Source organism: Heterodontus francisci, chromosome 12 (assembly GCF_036365525.1).
Source record: "Heterodontus francisci isolate sHetFra1 chromosome 12, sHetFra1.hap1, whole genome shotgun sequence".
Lineage (NCBI taxonomy): Eukaryota > Metazoa > Chordata > Chondrichthyes > Heterodontiformes > Heterodontidae > Heterodontus > Heterodontus francisci.
This window is the reverse complement of record NC_090382.1, coordinates 88,048,013-88,068,954: the sequence shown is the minus strand read 5'-3', so window position 1 is coordinate 88,068,954 and position 20,942 is coordinate 88,048,013. Positions and strand designations below refer to the sequence as shown.

The window sequence follows — 20,942 nt, the reverse complement described above, 5'->3', positions numbered from 1 at the left end:
CCAGCTGAGAACCCCAGACTATCTGATCGTGTCCTTGCAAATCTTAAGGAAGGCCGGCTGTGTTCAGGCTTATAAATAGTGACATCATAAAGAGGATACAAAAACCTCCAGTTTTTAATATATATATGTATTACAAGAGGCTGCATTCCCGTAGAAATGGGTGTGCGTGATTCTGGAAAGGACAGTTTTGAGGGGCCATATCGAGCCAGTATACCGACATCTCGCTCTCTGTCCCTCCCACTGTGGAAAGCCGAGGAATCCCCTTTCCCGCCTCGCGCCCGCTCTCACGTGACCCAGCGACCGTTAAATTTTAAAAAAGAACCGTTCGGCTCGATTTGGGTCCGCGCGCTCGCTGCGGGCAGCGCTTCGCTCTGTGGAGGAACAAAACAACACGTTTACATCCACAATACAACGCACATATGCAATTCTCGCACTGAGCTCGGCTTTCTCTCAACACACAAAAAAATAAATTAAAAAAAAAACCTCACTCCCACCCCACCAAAAAGGGAGAGGCGATGGACGTGTCGCTGCGTGCTCACGAATGTTAATGTAGAGTCAGGCGGAAGCTGGCAGGCCCCCATCTCCGCGGGTTTTTTTTCCCCCCAAAGGAAGCCGTGCGTAGTGTGTTTTACTGACTGAGCATCTCCCAGAATTAACCAAATTTCCTTTTCTTTTTTATCTCTCTTCCCCCCCCCCCCCCCCCCATACACACACACACACTCCACCTCGGTGGGAATGACGATTCGGCTGGGAGGATAGCGATTTTTAAACCGCACCATGCGCCAAGATTTTTGGAAGAGACAAGCATACGGTTGTCCTTCCTCCCCGGCATTTTCAGATGCTCTAACAGTCAGCATCTAAAAGAGGGAAGGAAGCAAAAACAAATTGGAGAGAGAGGAGAAAACAGACGTTGCTAAAAAGAACAGCTACAGACATCTTGTTTTTCCCCTACCCCCTCTCTCTCTCTCTTCCCGTCCTTCCTCCCCCCCCCCCCTCTCCATTTTCTCCTCCCTTTTACCCCTTTTTCTCTTCCTGCATATATTTTTTTTGCAAAGTGAAGCTGCTTCCACTGGCTTTTGATGTTGTGAGTGAGTGTGCGCAGGCGCCCCCCACCTTGGAATTACTGCACTGGTCAGAATAAGTTGGATCCTGTCTCTCTGCCTCTGTCTCTGCTGCCTTCGCTTGAAAAAAAAAATCCGAAATCATCTGAAAACTTAGGGATGCTGAGAGTTCGGAAAAGGGGCTACTTTAGGGCTTTGTCGTTCCCCTTGCTAGTGGCGATGGTCTGTGCACAGAGGTAAGCCATAGCGCCGGGCAGCTGGAGGTGTCTCTCTCTGCACCTCCTCATTTGTAAATGCCACATTTACTTCAACCTTAGAGAAACAAGTCTACCATTCTCAACTATTCTCTGTCCCTTGTTTTTCTCTCTCTAGTGTCAATGACCCTAGTAATATGTCATTGGTGAAGGAGACCGTTGATAGACTGTTGAAGGGCTATGACATCCGTTTGAGGCCAGATTTTGGAGGTAATTTGATTTAATGTTAATGTGATTCCTTACAATCTTGGTCTTTGACCCCCTTTGGCTACTGTATGTAACGGATTTGGAAAAGATTTCAAAGTTAAAATCATTTGGACCCCCCAAGTTGACTGAATTCCGTACTTTAGAGTAACACCGTTCCTCCAGTATCATCTTTTTTGTTTTTGATGGCCAGCCGTCAGTCAGTCCAGTAAGTTGTGTTATTAGTTGTTAAAGCTCAATGTCAGTAATTAGAGGTTGGATTTTTAAAGAAGGCTCCACAATAATTATTTAATAGGCGAGGCATTGTACTACGATGTATTCCGCCCTAAAGCACATTCAGTTAAATTTTAGTTTAACACATAATAAATAAAATATAACATTTTAGCACTGCTTTTCATTTAACTGTCTCTTCTAGACTGTATTGTTATCTGGTTCTGTAAAAATATCAGCATAGTAAAACAGGACATCAAATGCCGATCACATACTGTAATGTTGCATGGAAACGATTGTTAGTGCGTTTTGTGTATGTGTTTAAAGAAATGTGATTTAAAGCACGTTTATGGGGGGGGGGGGGGATGAAAGAGAGGTCTGCTTATTGTGTTGTAAAATTTCAAATAGTTAAATTTAAGACATCACATTGCGGGCGATCTTGTTTGCAGGTGATCCTGTGCGTGTTGGCATGAACATAGACATTGCCAGTATAGATATGGTTTCTGAAGTCAATATGGTGAGTACATCAGTATCCTCCAGCAACTATCTTCACGGAGCCTTTGATTTGCAGAAATAGTGTGATAAGTTTGCGCTCAGTAAGTGATGGTTTCGGTTCCCACACGTTTGAAATACTAATTGACATCAAACCAATTTCCTTGGAACAGCATCTGCTGGATCGGATTATCTGCCACGTACGTTTTACGAGTGATGTGAACTTTATTAGCAAAACACAAAGCACTAGCAAGAGAAAAGAAAGAAGGGTATATTGGAATGCACTAGGCATTGGGTTGAAGAGCTGAACAGAAAGGAATTCTGAGCAACCTTTAGTCAAGGTACTGGACTGGAGGGACTTTGTTGCTTCGTGCAATAGCGTCCCCTGCTGATACACATAACACAACGAATCCAGGCTCCAACTTGCACTCGAGCTACTTGAAGACTATTTGAGAGCTCTATTAGTATTGATCTCGGTTAACGTCTTTATCCGAAGTGAGAAATAAACACACAGATATGTGACGTGTATTGAAACTACTAGTTTTCGCTTGAGGGATGGAGTTAAGTTGTGCAAGAAGTATCCTTTGAAAGGACTACGCGTCTTTTTTCCGGTCTTCTAAATCTTGTAAATTTCAATCTGATTCATTAGACGTATCAGTCTTATTGAAGTATATAAAAGGGTGAGAGGGATTGTTGTCAGACCTGAAATCACTTCAAAAGCCCTTCATTCAATGCTTGCGTTTATAAATATTACTTTGTTATCGTACAGAGGAATTCCCCATCCTCATATGGCAATCTCAAGGTCACCAGATGTGTAGGTAGAACTCGGGAGCACCGATGCTTCAGTGTGTCATATCTTCCAAGGACGGCAAGCACTCTCTAATTGTGTCAGTTCCTTTATAAATTACTCCCGGTATCTTTGATCTTTTTAGAATTACTGTAGGGTTGAAGGATCTGATATTTTATAAGTGGCCTGTGCTATCTGGATACAGTGAAACTCATAATTTTTCTGAATCCGCCTGAAAACTATTTTAAGGTGCTCTCTCTATCCTGTGAGCAGGTGGTGGGATTTTGGCACACAGTGTAAATCATAACCTACTTTCCGCCAAACTATAATTTTAAATGTGGACAGGGTAAGGATTCCAATACTGTATTTAGGCATAATTTAAAATAACAAGAAATAGAAGGTAAGTAAGGATTCTAAACAGGAGTCCTTGTTATAGCAATTCCTGAAGTTGTTATCTCTTCAGAAGAACAAAGTTTTATAGGACAGTTATGTAGGCCACATTAGAATGACCTCTGGCACTGCCATCTAGTGTTGCAGTATTATGTATGACACAAGGTTAGTAGCAGCTGTTGAAAACAAGGGCAGTCAACAGGAAGAGCAATTAAGCTAGAGGATTGTTTTGCAGATTTGGCCATTAAATAGGTTGCGATATTGTCTTTTTTGTTAGCATTTTAGTTTTAAGTATGTTGGTTACAAATAAAAAAGTGATCACTGTTGAATGCAACTGTATGATCTTCCATTACACCTCTTCATTCTATTATTGAACATTGGCTTGTAGTTTATTTCCTCATGTGTTTTCTCCCCACCCCACTAAGCGAACTGATTAGGTGCAATATGATTAATTCCATTTTTCCATGCACCTTCTGATATCCTATGTAGAATCACTGATCAATACATTTAAAAAAGAGTCAACAGATGCTGCTAGTGGGTAGGTGGTGATTTGTGACACGTTGTGAATACAAAATTATGAACCTGCATAACATCTTGTGCGTCTCAACTGTGATTTTATTACTGATGTTTTGCTTCAGTGTTTTAAACATGGTTGTTTTTGTAGCCAGGCAGGATATACAGGTGAATTTCTTCATGCAATGTTATAAAATTGGCAACTTGGGCACCAATTTGTTGACTTATTGGGTACTTGTAAGGTATTTATTATACAAAAAAGTTTTGCTTCTTGAAAAATGGGAAAGTTTGGTTTGTTGGCCCATTAGAGAAAAAGTGTAAGTACTGATTTTATTACTTATAGGATGAGATGTGCTGAGTTAGAAACATTCTACTTTGTTTAGTAAACGGGGGCTGGATTTACCAAGCCCCTCTATGTCGTGATCTGTGGTGGGGGTGGGGGTGCCTGAAGCGGGGTCCGGAAGAGGCCCACCACGGACCGCGATGCTGGGAGGGCCTGGCCCGATCCTCCCAGTGGCGGCAAGGCTCTGTGGTGGCCCCCCTGCCGCTGGGTGAGGGGACTTGAATTTAAATAGTTAAATTAATAAAATGAATACATTTAAATGGACTTGCCTTCAATCCTCCGGGCCCGCTGCGATCTTTTGCGCGGTGGCTGGCACTCCCACATCTTCAATTGCCCATCTGGAGAAAGGCGGAGTGACACTGGTGGGGGGGAGTTACTATTTTCTGTGGGTGGGGGGAGATAGGGTCAAACAAAGGTAATGGGTGTAGGGGATGGTGGGAAGTGGTGAACTCTAAGCTTTGTGCAGTCTGGAGGGGTAAGGGCACATTTAAAAGGTAAGTGTTTTTTGGGGGGGGGGTGGGCACATAATTAATATAAATGTTATTGGGGTGGGAAAGGGGCTTTAGAAATTTATTGTATATTTTTTGGGGGATACTTCTTTAAAAATCTAAGTGAGTTGGCAGGGCTGGCTGCCCTTTAAAAATGGCACCAGCGCCTGTGCACAGGCAGCTGATGCCATTGACGGGGCTAGATAGCCGCCCCCTCCATGTGGTTGGGGGGGGCGTGGGCCCCCATTTTTCGAGCTCGCTGCTGAGATCGGTGGCAGACTCTTAAAATCCTGCTTCAGGTGTGTAAAGTCATTCACGAAGTCTCACTTAAATATCAACTGATATTGATTTTAAAAAGTTTTTAAAAAAGGATGGCTTCTGAGTGCCTGAAGGATGTATCCAACACCCTTATATAAACAGCTTGCAGGGAATTAAACCCAAGTTGTGAGACCTGTCTTTTGACGACGTTAGTTGCTTTTCTATCCATTTTCTTTTATTCTTCACTTGTTGCTGTGAGACTTTGCCTTTGCTTGATTCAGGCAGTTTGTAGTTGCACCTCTTGAATCGCCATCGAGTCATTATTAAGATATTCTGGATACTGTCATGCCATACATGATTTTCCTTTGCTCTAATTATGCTTTAATATGAAATGGAACTGATTTAGTATTCTATACTTCCGTATATGGTTGAAATTTTGAAAATGGATGGTTGTCTCAAGTACACACAAACAAAAGTACATGTATATTCTAAATTACATGCTTTGTTGTTGGGCAATGTTTATTATGATATTTCTAGAATATTTGCACTATTTTATTTTCCTTTTTGGACTAGAATATGTTGCAATATTTCTGTTCTGATCTTAAAGTCCTTTCTTAGTACCATCATGTTCACAGTTTAAATCCAAGGTTCATCAAGTTTGTGGCTTAAGAGTTAGAACTAGATTCCTGACCACCAAATTTATTTTGACTGGTGATACAGCATATGTCTCAAGAAATGAGAACATTTTCTCATCAATTTTTCTTTTCTTGCATTGCACAACTTATTTCCATGATCATTTTGGGAGATTAAAAATAAATTATATGTTCCCAAAGCATGAATCTAATAACTTTCAGGGAAGTGAAACTGGTCAACACCAGTAGCCCCGAATTGGCTGATAGTGAATTGGCGATCAAATTTTCTTTTGAAATAAAATCAAGCAGAATGTAAAATGAAATGCCGATTCGCCCATTTTGCATTCAGCCAAGCTGAATTTTTACCTCCCCTTTCTCAAAACAGAACAGAACTTTATTCTAACAAAGCATCTCTATTTGAAATGATTTGAGATGTTAGTGGACCTATATGTTTTTGTTTTTATATAGTTTCTGTCTTGTTTCAAATATTAAGAGCTGGGAGCCCCCTATGTAAGATTTCTAAAGTATGCTAAACAATAATTAAAGAATTACAGATCTTTATACTTAACTGAGGATTTAAAATACTGCCCAGGGTGAATTTAACCTAGAAAATACTGTTAAGTGCACAAATTCTGAACATGCTCAGCCCTGTTCTATTTTAATGGGCGTGCTAATTCATTTGATCTAAAAGGATTAAAATACCCACAAAAATATTGGGCATGGAAATGTCATGCTGCTGCATTATGTGTTTGTCAACTAATATCAGCAATGATAAATTTGTCTTTTACTTGTATAAATAGTTGAAAATTAATACTGCAGGTTGATTGAAGGAATTCATATGATGCCAGCCACAGTTGTGAAGTTTGAGTTGGTTTTGTGTGTCATTTGAATCCAAACAAAAGTAGTCTTTAACTTTTTAAAATGTTTTTTGTTCTAATAAGTAAATTAAAAATTGCTTTGAAAACTGAGTGAAATTACTATGATGTCATCACAGAGTAATTCTATTTAATGATGCATGAGAGTGTAATGATTACTATAGATCAAGAGCCTTGTCTATATTACAAATAGGTTTATATCCGCTGAGATAAGGGTGGTATAGGTCCCTTAGTATTACTCAATACTGCTCAGTATCACCATTCTGAATTAAGAACCTGTAGTTACATTAGAGACTAAGTTGTAGGAATCTCTAAAATGAAAGTAAATGTCTTAATTTATACAGTTAGTGTTACGACCGAGGCAGTAGGAGTGCACAGTCATGTCTAGTTCCACTTCTCCAAAGGTCACAACATCTATTTAAATGTTTACCTGGTTACCAATACAGCCAATCATATACTCTGTTTTTTAAAATCCCAGAACAAAATACACCAACCAGGTTTCTTTAATAAAAAAACAAAATTGAGTTTATTATAAAACAAGACTTAACCAGTAATGAAGCAAAGCATTGACACACAAGTTGAAATATGAACGTTCCCCTTTTTAAAAATTCCCCAACTATACTCGCACACACTGGAAAAAATGTAGAAATTCACACTGCAGAGGTGTGTTACAAAAAAACTACTTTGGCCAAATATTTGCTAATTCTTGATGAAAAAAGAAGGAAGATATGGAAGGAAGTCAGTTGTCCCTTTTTTGGTCTGGCATCTGGGTATATGGAGACGGGTCACTAGAATAGTTTCAGAAGCAGTCCATTCTGGAGATGTTGAGAATTATTCTATTAGGCTTTCTAGGAGAAATGTGGCATCAAGGTTTTTCTGCCAGCACACACTTGAATTGCAGGATTTTTTCCAGCTCCTTAGGAGCTTTACGGCATCAGGGACCCCCCCCCCCCCCCGCCCCCACACTGGATCTTGGCAGGATTTCTTCAAAAAGGTAGAGAAGGAGGTGAGCTGGGTGGTTTCTTTTCTCCTTGGCAGGAAAACACTAACTGTCTTCAAACAGTTCATACTGCAACAAACTGAAAACAATGTTCAAACCCCAAAGAGAGTCGACCTCCTGACCTCCACAAACCTTGACATGTGGCTTCTCTGTGTAACCATTTTTCCCCAGGTCACCAAGGACTCTGCTGCCAACTGAGCCCAACCCACAGGTGGTTTCCAGCGCAGGTGGTCCTCAAACCACATCTTGTTCACCGACAGGACATGGTTTTAAAAAAAAACACACACCCATGGAATCTTTTCAGTTTTAACACAAATCCTCAAAAGAATAAAATATTTTTCAAATAAAGCATTTTCGTAAATGTCTTGATTTATGCAGTTAGTTTAAAGTTTTTGCAGGGACGCTCCACAATGAGTGACACTGTTGGCTTGCGACAAGGAATGTCATCAGTAGATTGCAGCAGTATCACAAAAGTTTGGTAACAGTGTACTCTGATTTTTCAAACAATAAGTTTGTTTGATATTTTCAATTATTTGGTAAATTCTGCAGAAACACTATCATTCTGTTCTGTTCTCTGTGTGCTCTCACTGTTGTATGACACATTATACCATGCTGGCATGAGATCTGAGGTGCATACTGTACTAAAGTGTCACAAACCTTGGACTTTATAACTCTGGTGCATAATATTCAGGATAGTATGTTACCATATTATTCTTGTTACACACCCTCTTTTATTGCCTGCATCAGAAGTGTAGATCTATTGTCACTCTGGGTAAGGGTGGGAGAGTATGCTATTCTGAGTTTCATTCTTGGAAAGTTGTATTTTTAGATGAATGTGAGGTGTGCACTTTATAAGTTTGTTCGCTGTTGATTCCATACTCTGGAACTAAATATAGCTTTTCTTTATTCGTTCACGCAATGTGGGTGTCGCTGGCTAGGCCAGCATTTATTGTCTATCCCTAATTACCCTTGAGAAGGTGGTGATGAGCTGCCTTCTTGAACCAATGCAATCCATGTGGGGTAGGTACACCTAGAGTGCTGTTAGGAAGGGAATTCCAGGATTTTGACCCAGCGACAGTGAAGGAGCGGCGATATAGTTCCAAGTCAGGATGGTGTGAGGCTTGGAGAACTTGCAGGTGCTGGCGTTCCCATGCATATTGCTGCCTTTATCCTTCTAGGTGGTAGAGATCGCAGGATTGGAAGGTGCTGTCGAAGGAGCCTTGGTACATTGCTGCAGTGCATCGTGTGGATGGTACACACTGCTACTACTGTGCGTTGGTGATGGAGGGAGTGAATGTTGAAGGTGGTGGATGGGGTGCCAATGAAGCGGGCTGCTTTGTCCTGGATGGTGTCGAGCTTCTTGAGTGTTGTTGGAGCTGCACTCATCCAGGCAAGTGGAGAGTATTCCACCACACTCCTGACTTGTGCCTTGTAGATTGTGGACAGGGAGTCAGGAGGGGAGTTACATGCCACAGGATTCCTAGACTCTGACATGCACTTGTAGCCACGGTATTTATATGGCTACTCCAGTTCAGTTTCTGGTCAATGGTAACCCCCAGGATGTTGATAATGGGGGATTCAGCGAACGTAATGCTGTTGAGTGTCAAGGGGGGATGGCTAGGTTCTCTCTTGTTGGAGATGGTCATTGCCTGTCCCTTGTGTGGTGCGAGTATTACTTGCCACTTATCAGCCCAAGCTTGTATATTATCCAGGTCTTGCTGCATTTCTACACAGACTGCTTCAGTTGCGAATGGTGCTGAACATTGTGCAAACGTCAGCGAACATCCCCGCTTCTGACCTTATGATTGAAGGAAGGTCATTGATGAAGCAACTGAAGATGGTTGGGCTTAGGACACTACCCTGAGGAACTCCTGCAGTGATGTCCTGGAGTTGAGATGATTGACCTCCAGCAACCACAGCCATCTGCCTTTGTGCTAGGTATGACTCCAACCAGTGGCGAGTTTTCCCCCTGATTCCCATTGACTCCAGTTTTTCTAGGGCTCCTTGATGCCATACTCGGTCAAATGCTGCCTTGATGTCAAGGGCAGTCACTCTCATCTCATCTCACCTCTGGAGTTCAGCTCTTTTGTCCATTTTGAACCAAGGCTGTAATGAGGTAGGGAGCTGAGTGGCCCTTGAGGAACCCAAACTGAGCGTTACTGAGCAGGTTATTGCTAAGCAAGTGCTGCTTGATCGCATTTTTGACGACGCCTTCCATCACTTGACTGATGATCGAGAGTAGACTGATGGGGTAGTAATTGGCTGGGTTGGATTTGTCCTGTTTCTTGTGTACAGGACATATCTGGGCAATTTTCCACATTGCCGGGTAGATGCCAGTGTTGTAGCTGTACTGGAAAATCTTGGCTAGGGGTGCGACAAGTTCTGGAGCACAGGTCTTAAGTACTATTGCCGGGATATTGTCAGGGACCTTAGCCTTTGCAGTATCCAGTGCCTTCAGTCCTTTCTTGATATCATGTGGAGTGAATTGAATTGTCTGAAGTCTGGCATCTGTGATGCTGGGGACTTCAGGAGGAGGCCGAGATGGATCATCAACACGACATTTCTGGCTGAAGATAGTTGCAAATATTTGAGCCTTATCTTTTGCACTGATCTCCCATCATTGAGATATTTGTGGAGCCACCTCCTCCAGTTAGTTGTTTAATTGTCCACCACCATTCATGGCTGGATGTGGCAGGACTGCAGAGCTGAGATCTGATCTGTTGCTTATGGGATTGCTTAGCTCTGTCTATTGCCTGCTGCTTACATAGTTTGGCATGCAAGTAGTCCTGGGTTGTAGCTTCACCACGTTGACACCTCATTTTGAGGTATGGCTGGTGCTGCTCCTGGCATGCCCTCCTGCATTCTTCATTGAACCAGGGTTGTTCTCCCGGCTTGATGGTAATGGTAGAGTGGGGATATGCTGTGCCATGAGGTTACAAATTGTGGTTGAGTACAATTCTGCTGCTGCTGATGGCTCACAACACCTCATGGATGCCCAGTTTTGCATTGCTAGATCTGTTTGAAATCTATCTTATTTGGCACGGTGGTAGTGCCACACAACACGATGGAAGGTGTCCTCAATGTGTAGATGGGATTTTGTCTCCACAAGGACTGTGCGGTGGTCACTTCTACCTATACTGTCATGGACAGATGCATCTGCGGCAAGCAGATTGGTGAGGACGAGGTCAAGTATAATTTACCATCTTGTTGGTTCCCTCGTTGGTGCATTCAGGAGTACTTTTTTGACCAGTATGTAGCAAGTCCAACAAGAGAGGGCGTAGTTTTCGTCTTAGTCTTAGTTTTAGAAAATAAAGATGGGCAGGTCGAAGGAGTGGCAGTGGGAAAGCATTGAGGCGGCAGTGATAATTCTTTATGGAAAAGGACAGAGATAGAACAGGAGTTAGACCTCACAGTTGAGGCAAGGCCAATTTTCCTAAACTGAGGAGTGATTCAGCGAAAATGGACTAGAAACAGCTACTTGAAGTTAAATCAGTGTCAGAGCAGTGGGAGGCATTCAAAGGGGAGATTCAAGGGGTTTAGAGTAAACATGTTCCCACAAAGAAAAAGGGTAAGATGGCCAATTCCAGAGCCCCATGGATGTCTAGGAGCTTACAGGGTAAGATAAGGCAGAAAAGGAAAGCTTATGTCTGACACAGAGAACTCAATGCTACAGAAAGCCGAGAGGAGTATAGAAAGTGGGCTGGTGAAATCAAAAAGGAAACTAGAAAAGCAAAGAGAGGGCATGAAAGAATATTGGCAAGCAAAATCAAAGGTGTTTTATCTATACATTAAGTGTAAGAGGATAACTAAGGAAAGAGTAGGGCCCATAAAAGACCAAAAAGACAATCTATATGTAGGGGCAGAAGATGTTGGTTTTGTTCTTAATGAATACTTTGCATCTGTCTTCATAAAAGAGGGGGTACTGCAGATATTGTAGTTAAGGAAGAGGGGTGTGAAGGATGTGAAAAACATAGGGGGAGAGGAAGTATTAATGGGATTAGCATCCTTGAAAGTTGATAAATCACCAGGGTCGGATGAAATGCACCCCAGGCTGTTAAAAGAAGCAAGAGAGGAAATAGCGGAAGGTCTGACCATCATTTTCCAGCCCTCACTGGATACAGGTGTGGTGCCGGAGGATTGGAGAACTGCTAACGTTGTACCACTGTTTAAAATGGGAGCGAGGGATAGATCAAATGATTACAGGCCAGTCAGTCTAACCTCAGGAGTGGGCAAATTATTGGAATCTAATCTGAGAGACAGGATAAACTGTCACTTAGAAAGGCGCAGGTTAATCAAGGATAGTCAGCATGGATTTGTTAAGGGAAGCTCTTGTCTGACCAACTTGATCAAATTTTTTGAAGAAGTAACAAGGAAGATAGATGAGGGTAGTGCAGTTGATGTGGTCTACATGGATTTTAGCAAGGCTTTTGACAAGGTCCCACATAGCAGACTGATTAAAAGAAAAAAATCCCATGGGATCCAGGGAAGTGCAGCAAGGTGGATACAAAATTGGTTCAGTGATAGGAAACAAAGGGTAATTGTTAATTGTTTATGCGACTGGAGAGCTGTTTCCAGTGGCAGTCCGCAGGACTCAGTACTGGGTCCCCTGCTTTTTGTGGTAGATATTAACAATTTGGATGTAAATATAGGGGGCATGATCAAGAAGTTTGCAGACGACATAAATATTGGCCATAAAGAACAAAGAACAAAGAAAATTACAGCACAGGAACAGGCCCTTCGGCCCTCCAAGCCTACGCCGATCCAAATCCTCTATCTAAACATGTCGCCTATTTTCTAAGGGTCTGTATCTCTTTACTTCCTGCCCATTCATGTAACTGTCTAGATACATCTTAAAGGACGCTATCGTGCCCGCGTCTACCACCTCCGCTGGCAACGCTTTCCAGGCACCCACCACCCTCTGCGTAAAGAACTTTCCACGCATATCCCCCCTAAACTTTTCCCCTTTCACTTTGAACTTGTGTCCCCTTGTAATTGAATCCCCCACTCTGGGAAAAAGCTTCTTGCTATTCACCCTGTCTATACCTCTCATGATTTTGTACACCTCTATCAGGTCCCCCCTCAACCTCCGTCTTTCTAATGAAAATAATCCTAATCTACTCAACCTCTCTTCATAGCTAGCGCCCTCCATACCAGGCAACATCCTGGTGAACGTCCTCTGCACCCTCTACAAAGCATCCAAATCCTTTTGGTAATGTGGCGACCAGAACTGCACGCAGTATTCCAAATGTGGCCGAACCAAAGTCTTATACAACTGTAACATGACCTGCCAACTCTTGTACTCAATACCCCGTCCGATGAAGGAAAGCATGCCGTATGCCTTCTTGACCACTCTATTGACCTGCATTGCCACCTTCAGGGAACAATGGACCTGAACACCCAAATCTCTCTGTACATCAATTTTCCCCAGGACTTTTCCATTTACTGTATAGTTCACTCTTGAATTGGATCTTCCAAAATGCATCACCTCGCATTTGCCCTGATTGAACTCCATCTGCCATTTCTCTGCCCAACTCTCCAGTCTATCTATATTCTGCTGTATTCTCTGACAGTCCCCTTCACTATCTGCTACTCCACCAATCTTAGTGTCGTCTGCAAACTTGCTAATCAGACCACCTATACTTTCCTCCAAATCATTTATATATATCACAAACAACAGTGGTCCCAGCACGGATCCCTGTGGAACACCACTGGTCACACGTCTCCATTTTGAGAAACTCCCTTCCACTGCTACTCTCTGTCTCCTGTTGCCCAGCCAGTTCTTTATCCATCTAGCTAGTACACCTTGGACCCCATGCGCCTTCACTTTCTCCATCAGCCTACCATGGGGAACCTTATCAAACGCCTTACTGAAGTCCATGTATACGACATCTACAGCCCTTCCCTCATCAATCAACTTTGTCACTTCCTCAAAGAATTTCTATTGTAGTAGGTAGTGAGGAGGATAGTTGTCGGCTGCAGGAAGATATTGATGGTCAGGTCAGATGGGTAGAAAAGTGGCAAATGGAATTCAGCCCGGAGAAGTGTCAGGTGATGCATTTGGGGAGGTCATATAAGAAAAAGGAATACACAATTAATGGGAAAATACTGAGAAGTGTAGAGGAAGTGAGGGACCTTGGAGTGAATGTCCACAGATCCCTGAAGGTAGCACGGCAGGTCGATAAGATAGTTAAGAAGGCATATGGAATCCTTTCTTTTATTAGTCGAGGTATAGAATGTAAGAGCAGGGAGGTTATGCTGGAACTGTATAAATCATTGGTTAGGCCACAACTTGAGTACTGTGTGCAGTTCTGGTCACCATCATTACAGAAAGGATGTAATTGCACTAGAGAGGGAACAGAGAAGATTTATGAGGATGTTGCCAGGACTGGAAAAATGCAGCTATGAGGAAAGATTGGATAGGCTGGGGTTGTTCTCCTTGGAACAGAGAAGGCTGAGGGGAGATCTGATTGAAATGTGCAAAATTTTGAGGGGCCTGGATAGAGGGCCTATTTATCTTAGCAGAGAGGTCAGTGACTAGGGGGGCATCGATTTCAAGTGGTTGGTGGAATAAATAGAGGAGAATTGAGGAAAAATCTTTTCACCCAGAGGGTGGTGGGGTCTGGAGCTCACTTCCTGAAAGGATAGTTGAGGCAGAGACCCTCAACTCATTCAAAAGGAGTCTGGATATGCACCTCAAGTGCTGTAATCTGCTGGGCTATGGACCAAATGCTGGAAGGTGAAATTAGAATAGGTGGATTGTTTTTTGGCTGGCACAGACACAATGGACCAAGTGGCCTCTTTTCTGTGCCTTAAACTTTCTATCATTCTATGATACCACCTGTCACAGACCCAGTCTAGCAGCTATGACATGTAGGACTCTGCCAGCTCATTCAGTAGTCGTGCTACCGAGCCACTCTTGGTGGTGGACGTTGAAGTCCCCCACCCAGAGTACATTCTGCACCCCTGCCACCCCCAGTGCTTCCTCCAAGTGGTGTTCAACATGGAGGAGTACTGATTCATCAGCTGAGGGGGGCGATAGGTGGTAATCAGCAGGAGGTTTCCTTGCCCATGTTTGACCTGTTGCCATGAAACTTCATGGGGTCTGGAGTCAATGTTGAGGATTCCCAGGGCAACTCCCTCCTGACTGTATACCGCTGTGCCACCACCTCTGCTGGGTCTGTCCTGCCAGTGGGATAGGACATACCCAGGGATGGTGTTGGCGGTGTCTGGAACATTGTCTGTAAGGTATGATTCAGTGAGTATGACTATGTCAGGCTGTTGCTTGACTCATCTGTGGGACAGCACTCCCAACCTTGGCACAAGCTCCCAGATGTTAGTAAGGAAGACTTTGCAGGGTTGACAGGGCTGGGTTTGCCATTGTCATTTCCGGTGCCTATGTCGATGCCAGGTGGTCTGTCTGGTTTCATTCTTTATTGACTTTGTAGCGGTTTGATACAACTGAGTGGCTTGCTCGGCCATTTCAGAGGGCAGTTCAGATTCAACCACATTGCTGTGGATCTGGGGTCACTTGTAGGATGCTGCCAGGACTGGAAAAATGCAGTTATGAGGAAAGATTGGATAGTCTAGGGCTGTTCTTCTTGGAACAGAGAAGGCTGAGGAGAGATCTGATTGAAATGTACAAAATTTGGAGGGGCCTGGATAGAGAGCTCAGTGACTAGGGGGCATAGATTAAAAGTTTTTCACCCAGAGGGTGGTGGGGGTCTGGAACTTCCTTAAAAGACATTAATGAACTAGATGGGTTTTTACAACAATCAACAATGGTTTCATGGCCATCATTAGAGTAGCTTTTCATTCCAGATTTATTAATTGAATTTAATTGAATTGAATTAATTGAATTTAAATTCCACTTTCTGCCATTGTGGGATTCAAACCAATGTCCCCAGAGCCATACCCTGGGTTTCTGGATTACTAATCCTGTGACAATACCACTACGCCACCATCTCCCCATATAGTGCAAGTGGAGATCTTGATCTTCGAATCAGTAAACTGAATGACACTTGGAGAGATTCTTGTAGGAAGGAATTTATATTGCAGTGTGAGTTGAAAGGTTTCACAGAAACTTATGGCAGGGAAGGAGGCCATTTGACCTATTGTGTGTCCGTGAGATCCGAAAAAGAGCGAGCCAGCCAAAAAACTTAATACTTTAGAAAGCCTGGAGGAGTATAGAAAATGCAGGGGTGAAGTAAAAAAGGAAATTTGAAAAGCAAAGAGAGGACAAGAAAAATTATTGGCAGGTAAAATCAAGGAAAACCCAAAGATGTTTTATCAATACGTTAAGAGCAAGAGAATGACTAAAGAAAGGATAGGGCCTATCAGATGTAGAAGGGAACTTATGCGTGGATGCAGAAGATGTGGGCAGGATTCTTAATGAGTTTTTATGTTTCTGTCTTCACAAAGGAGAGAGATGATGCTGACATTGTAGTAAAATGGGAGCAGTGTAAAATATTGGATAAGCATAATGAGATGGGAAGTACTAGAGGGTCTGACATCCTTGAAAGTGGATAAATTGCCAGGGCCGGATGGATTGCATCCAGGTTGTTAAAGGAAGCCAGGGAGGAAATAGCAGATGCACTGAGTATCATCTTCAAATCCTCACTGGATATGAGTGAGCTGTCAGAGGATTGGAGGTCTGCGAACATTGTAGCATTGTTTAAAAAGGGTGCAAAGGATAGGCCAAATAATTATAGGCTGGTCAGTCTGACCTCGATGGTGGGTTAATTATTAGAATCAATTCTGAGAGACTGGATAAACTGCCACTTAGAAAAACATGGATTAATCAGGGATAGTAAGCATGGATTTGTTAAGGGAAGGTCATGTCTCACTAACTTAATTGAGTTTTTTGAGTAAGTAACAAGGAGGATTGATGAGGGTAGTGCGGTGGATGTGGTCTATATATTTTTAGTAAAGAATTTGACAAGGTCCCGCATGGCAGACTGGTTAGAAAAATGAAAGCCCATAGCATAAGGGGAATGTGGCAAGTTGGATCCAAAATTGGCTCAGTGACAGGAAACGAAGGGTAGTAGTCGATGGATATTTTGTTAATGGAAAGTAGTTTCCAATGGTGTTCCACAGGGCTCAGTGTTGGGTCCCTTGCTGTTTGTGCTATATATTAATGATTTGGACTTAAATGTGGGAGGCATGATTGGAAAATGTTCTGATGACACAAAAATTGGCCATGTAGTTGATAATGCAGAGGATAGCAGTAGACTCCAGAATTATATCAATGGTTTGGTTGAGTGGGTGGAAAAGTGGCAAATGGAATTCAATCCAGAGAAGTGTGAGGTAATGCATTTGGGGAGGACAAGCAAAGCAAGGGAATACACAATAAAAGGGAGAATATTGAGAGGGGTAGTGAGAGACCTTGGAGTGCATGTCCACAGGTCCTTAAAGGTGGCAGGACAGGTAGATAGAGTGGTGAAGAAGGCATATGGAATATTTTCCTTTATTGGCCATGGTATAGAATGCAAAAGCAGGGATGTAATGCTGGAACTGTATAAAACGCTGGCTAGGCCACAGCTGGAGTATTGTGTACATTTCTGGTCACCACATTATAGGAAGGACATAATTGCTCTGGAGAGAGTACAGAGGAGATTTACAAGAATGTTGCCAGGGCTTGAAAGTTGCAGCTATGAGGAAAGATTGGATCGGCTAGAGCTGTTTTCCTTAGAACAGAGGAGGCTGAGGGCTGACTTATTTGAGGTTTACAAAATTATGAGGGGCCTAGATAGAGTAGACAGGAAGAACCTGTTTCCCATAGTGGAGAGGTCAATTACTTGGGGGAATGGATTTAAGGTGATTGGTAGAAGGATTAGAGGGGACATAAGGAGAAACATTTCCATTCAGAGGATGTTGGGTGTCTGGAATTCACTGCCAGGAATGGTGGTAGAGGCAGAAACCCTCAACTCTTTTAAAAGGGATCTGGACATGCACCTGAAGTGCTGTAGCCTGCAAGGCCAAGGACCAGATGCTGGAAGGTGGGATTAGACTGGGCGGCTAGTTTTTCCGGCTGGCGCAGACACGATAGGCTGAATGGCCTTCTTCTGTGCCGTAATTTTTCTATGGTTCTAATCCCACTTCCCATTTGTTGGTCTGTAGCCTTGTAGGATATAGCGCTTCAAGTGCATAGCCAAGTGCTTTTTAAATGCACTTAGGTTTTCTTCCTCTACTGCCCTGTCAGGCAGTGAGTTCCAGACCCCACCATCTTCTGCATGAAGAGAGTTTTACAACTCCCCTGTAATCCTGCTATAATTACTTTAAATCTCTGTCCGCTGGTTACTGTCCTCTGTTAAGGGTAATAGAATGGATTGGATGGATCTATCTAGGCCCCTCATAATTTGTGCATCTTGATTAAATCTCCCCTCAGCCTCCACTGTTCCAAAGAAAACACCCCCAGCCTATCCAATCTTTCCTCATAGCTGAAGTTTTCCAGTGCAGGAAACATCTTCATACATCTCTTTTGCACCCTCCCTGGTGCGATCACAGCCTTCCTGTAATATTGTGATCAGAACTGTACGCAGTACTCTAGCTGTGGCTTAATTAGTATTTTATACAGTTCTAACACAACCTCCCTGCTCTTAGATCCTCTGCCTTGGCTAATAAAGGAAAGTATCCCACATGCCTTGTTAACCACCTTAGCTGTCCTGCTACCTTCGGGGATCTGTGGACATGCACTCCAATGTCTCTCTTCCTCAATGCATCTCAGTATACTATCATTTATTGTGCATTCCTTTGTCTTGTTTGCCCTCCCCAAATGCATTACCTCACACTTCTGTGAAATGAATTGAATTTGCCACATTAGTATCTTCCTGCAGTCTACAGCTTTTTTCATCATCAACCATGCAGCCAATTTTTGCACCATCTGCGACCTTTTTAATTATGCTCCATACATTTAAGTCTAAATCATACATATATACCACAAAAAAACAAGGGAACTAGTACTGAGCCCTGTGGAACCCCACTGGAAATAGCCTCTAGTCACAAAAACACCTACTGACCATTACCCTTTGCTTCCTACTGCTGAGCCACTTTTGGATCCAACTTACCACTTTCCCTTGGATCCCATGGGATTTTACTTTTCTGACCAGTCTACCTTGTGGGACCTTGTCAAAAATCTTGCCAGAGTCCTGCTGAGTATATCAAACCTGTTACTCTCACTGACTGTTCTTGTACCTCCACTAAAATTTCAATCAAGTTAGTCAGACACGACCTTCCCTTAACAAATCTACATCGACTGTCCTTGATTAATCATCATTTAGAAAGGCACAGATTAAAACTATCCAATGACTATTTTCCAATATCTGCTCACCACAGAGGTTAGACTGACTGCCCTGCAATTACTTAGTCTATCCCTTCCTCACTTTTTATACAGTATTAGCAGTTCTCCAGTCCTCTGGCACCACACCTGCAGCCAGTGAGGATTGGAAACTGATCGTCTGAGCCACTGTTATTTTCTCTGCTATTGCTTCATTTAACAGCCTGGGATACATTTCCTCTGGACCTGGCTAATTATCTACTTTCATAGATGCTAACCCCCTTAAAATTTCCTCTCTCACTATGTTTATCCCATCCAATATTTCACACTCCTCGTCCTTAACTACAATATCTGCATCATCCCCCTCTTTAGTGAAGACAGGCGAAAATTATTTATTAAGATCCATGCCCACGTGTTCCGTCTCCACATGCAAGGTACCTTTTTGGTCTCTAATAGGCCCTATTGTTTCCTTAGTTATCCTCTTTATTTGTATTTGTCAAACATCTTTGGTTTCGCCTTGATTCGACTTGCCAATATTTTTTCATGCTCTCTTTGCTTTCCTAATTTCCTGTTTAATTTCACCCTGCACTTTCTACATTCCTCTAGGCTTTCAGCAGTATTACACTGTCAGTATCTGACATGTGCTAGGGCCACAGCTGTTCACAATCTCTATAAATGATTTGGATGAGGGGACCAATTGTAATATTTCCAAATTTGCTGATGACCCAAAACCAGGTGGGAATATAAGTTGTGGGGAAGATGCAAGGGGGCTTCAAATGGACTTGGACAGGCTAAGTGAATGGGCAAGAACATGGCAGATGTGAATAAGTGTGAAGTTATCCACTTTGGCAGATAAAACAGAAAGACAGAATATTTCTTAAATGGTAAGAGGTTGGGAAAAGTTGGTGTCCAAAGGTAACTGGGTTTCCTTGTTCATTAGTCACTAAAAGCTAGCATGCAGGTGCAACAATCAATAAAGAAGGCCTACATGGTATGTTGGTCTTCAGTGCATGGGGATTTGAGTACAGAAGTAAAGGTGTCTTGCTGCAATTGCATAGAGCCTTGGTGAGACTGCACCTGGAGTATTGTGTACAGTTTTGGTATCCTTATTCAAGGAAGGATGTAATTGCCATAGAGGGAGTGCAACAGAGTTTCACCAGACTAATCCCTGGGATGGCGCGATTGTCTTATGAGGAGAGATTGCAGAAACTGGGCCTGTATTCTGTAGAGTTTCAAAGATCTGGGGTTTGCTTTAATTTAATTGTAAGACTTGGGTCAATTACAGTCTAAGTTGGGAGAGCAGATCTAAAAGGGACTTACAGCTCAGACTAGCTACAAAACCACTTGGGTACGAGGTTGCCTTCACAAGCTTCACAGACTTTATTAAGTTTTCCACAATAAGCACAAAATCGTGATGCTTAGCAAAGGGCAGTTGCACGATGGAACACCGGTCCTCAACCTTCAGTTAACTGTGGCGCCTTGTCGCTTGATTGAAGTCTTCTGTTGTCTTCTGGATGATGATGCACGCTTTTGGGATCTTACAAGTTCTTACATTATACGCCTTTCCCAGCTTGGTTCTGTGCCAAATTAGGTAAAACCCCATTTCTGTTCATCTGATTGGTCAGTCATTACCTAACTGCCCTTCCATGATGGTACTTTGAGCCTGGTTTAAGTCATTGTCATTCAGTTGTGGGGGGGTGGTGGGCAGTGGTGGTGAGCCTCCAGATTTGAACTTCCTTGACACTATGAATTCCTTCACATAAGGTCATATCTTGATCTGGTGCCACCCTGCTCTGGCTATTCATCCACAGTGACCACTTAGTGGGATTGCTATGTGCTTATCTCATTTCACAGCTTCGTGACCAGACCGGGAATGTTTACAATGTTTTACCAGTTAAAAAGCTAACCATCTCCCTGGGGTAATCCATGATCTCATGACTTTTAAATAAAGGTTCTCGACATGTCATGACTTGTCCAGGACTTGAGCTAACATCATGCTTTGTGGTTATGTTACAGACAGAATGCAATGTTCACTGTTATACTTAAGGATATGACAACTAAGTTCTAACAGTCCTGTAATAAAATAAACTCAATCCTACATTATCTCTACCTTGACGGTGAAGGAAACTGATCTCTTATAATCAAAGTTTGAAAATATTCTGA

The 20,942-nt window shown here is 42.7% G+C and overlaps 1 protein-coding gene across 1 annotated transcript in view; it reads left to right on the top strand.

Moving 5' to 3' along the window:
- The first annotated feature begins 1,142 nt into the window (after positions 1–1,142).
- Positions 1,143–20,942, top strand: part of gabrb2a (gamma-aminobutyric acid type A receptor subunit beta2a) — a 477,073-nt gene continuing 457,273 nt past the window's right edge. Inside the window, exons 1-3 of the mRNA XM_068043026.1 lie at positions 1,143–1,297; positions 1,434–1,525; positions 2,179–2,246. Coding sequence (XP_067899127.1) covers positions 1,221–1,297; positions 1,434–1,525; positions 2,179–2,246 — 237 coding nt within the window. The 5' untranslated portion in view covers positions 1,143–1,220. The remainder of the gene's footprint in view (positions 1,298–1,433; positions 1,526–2,178; positions 2,247–20,942) is intronic.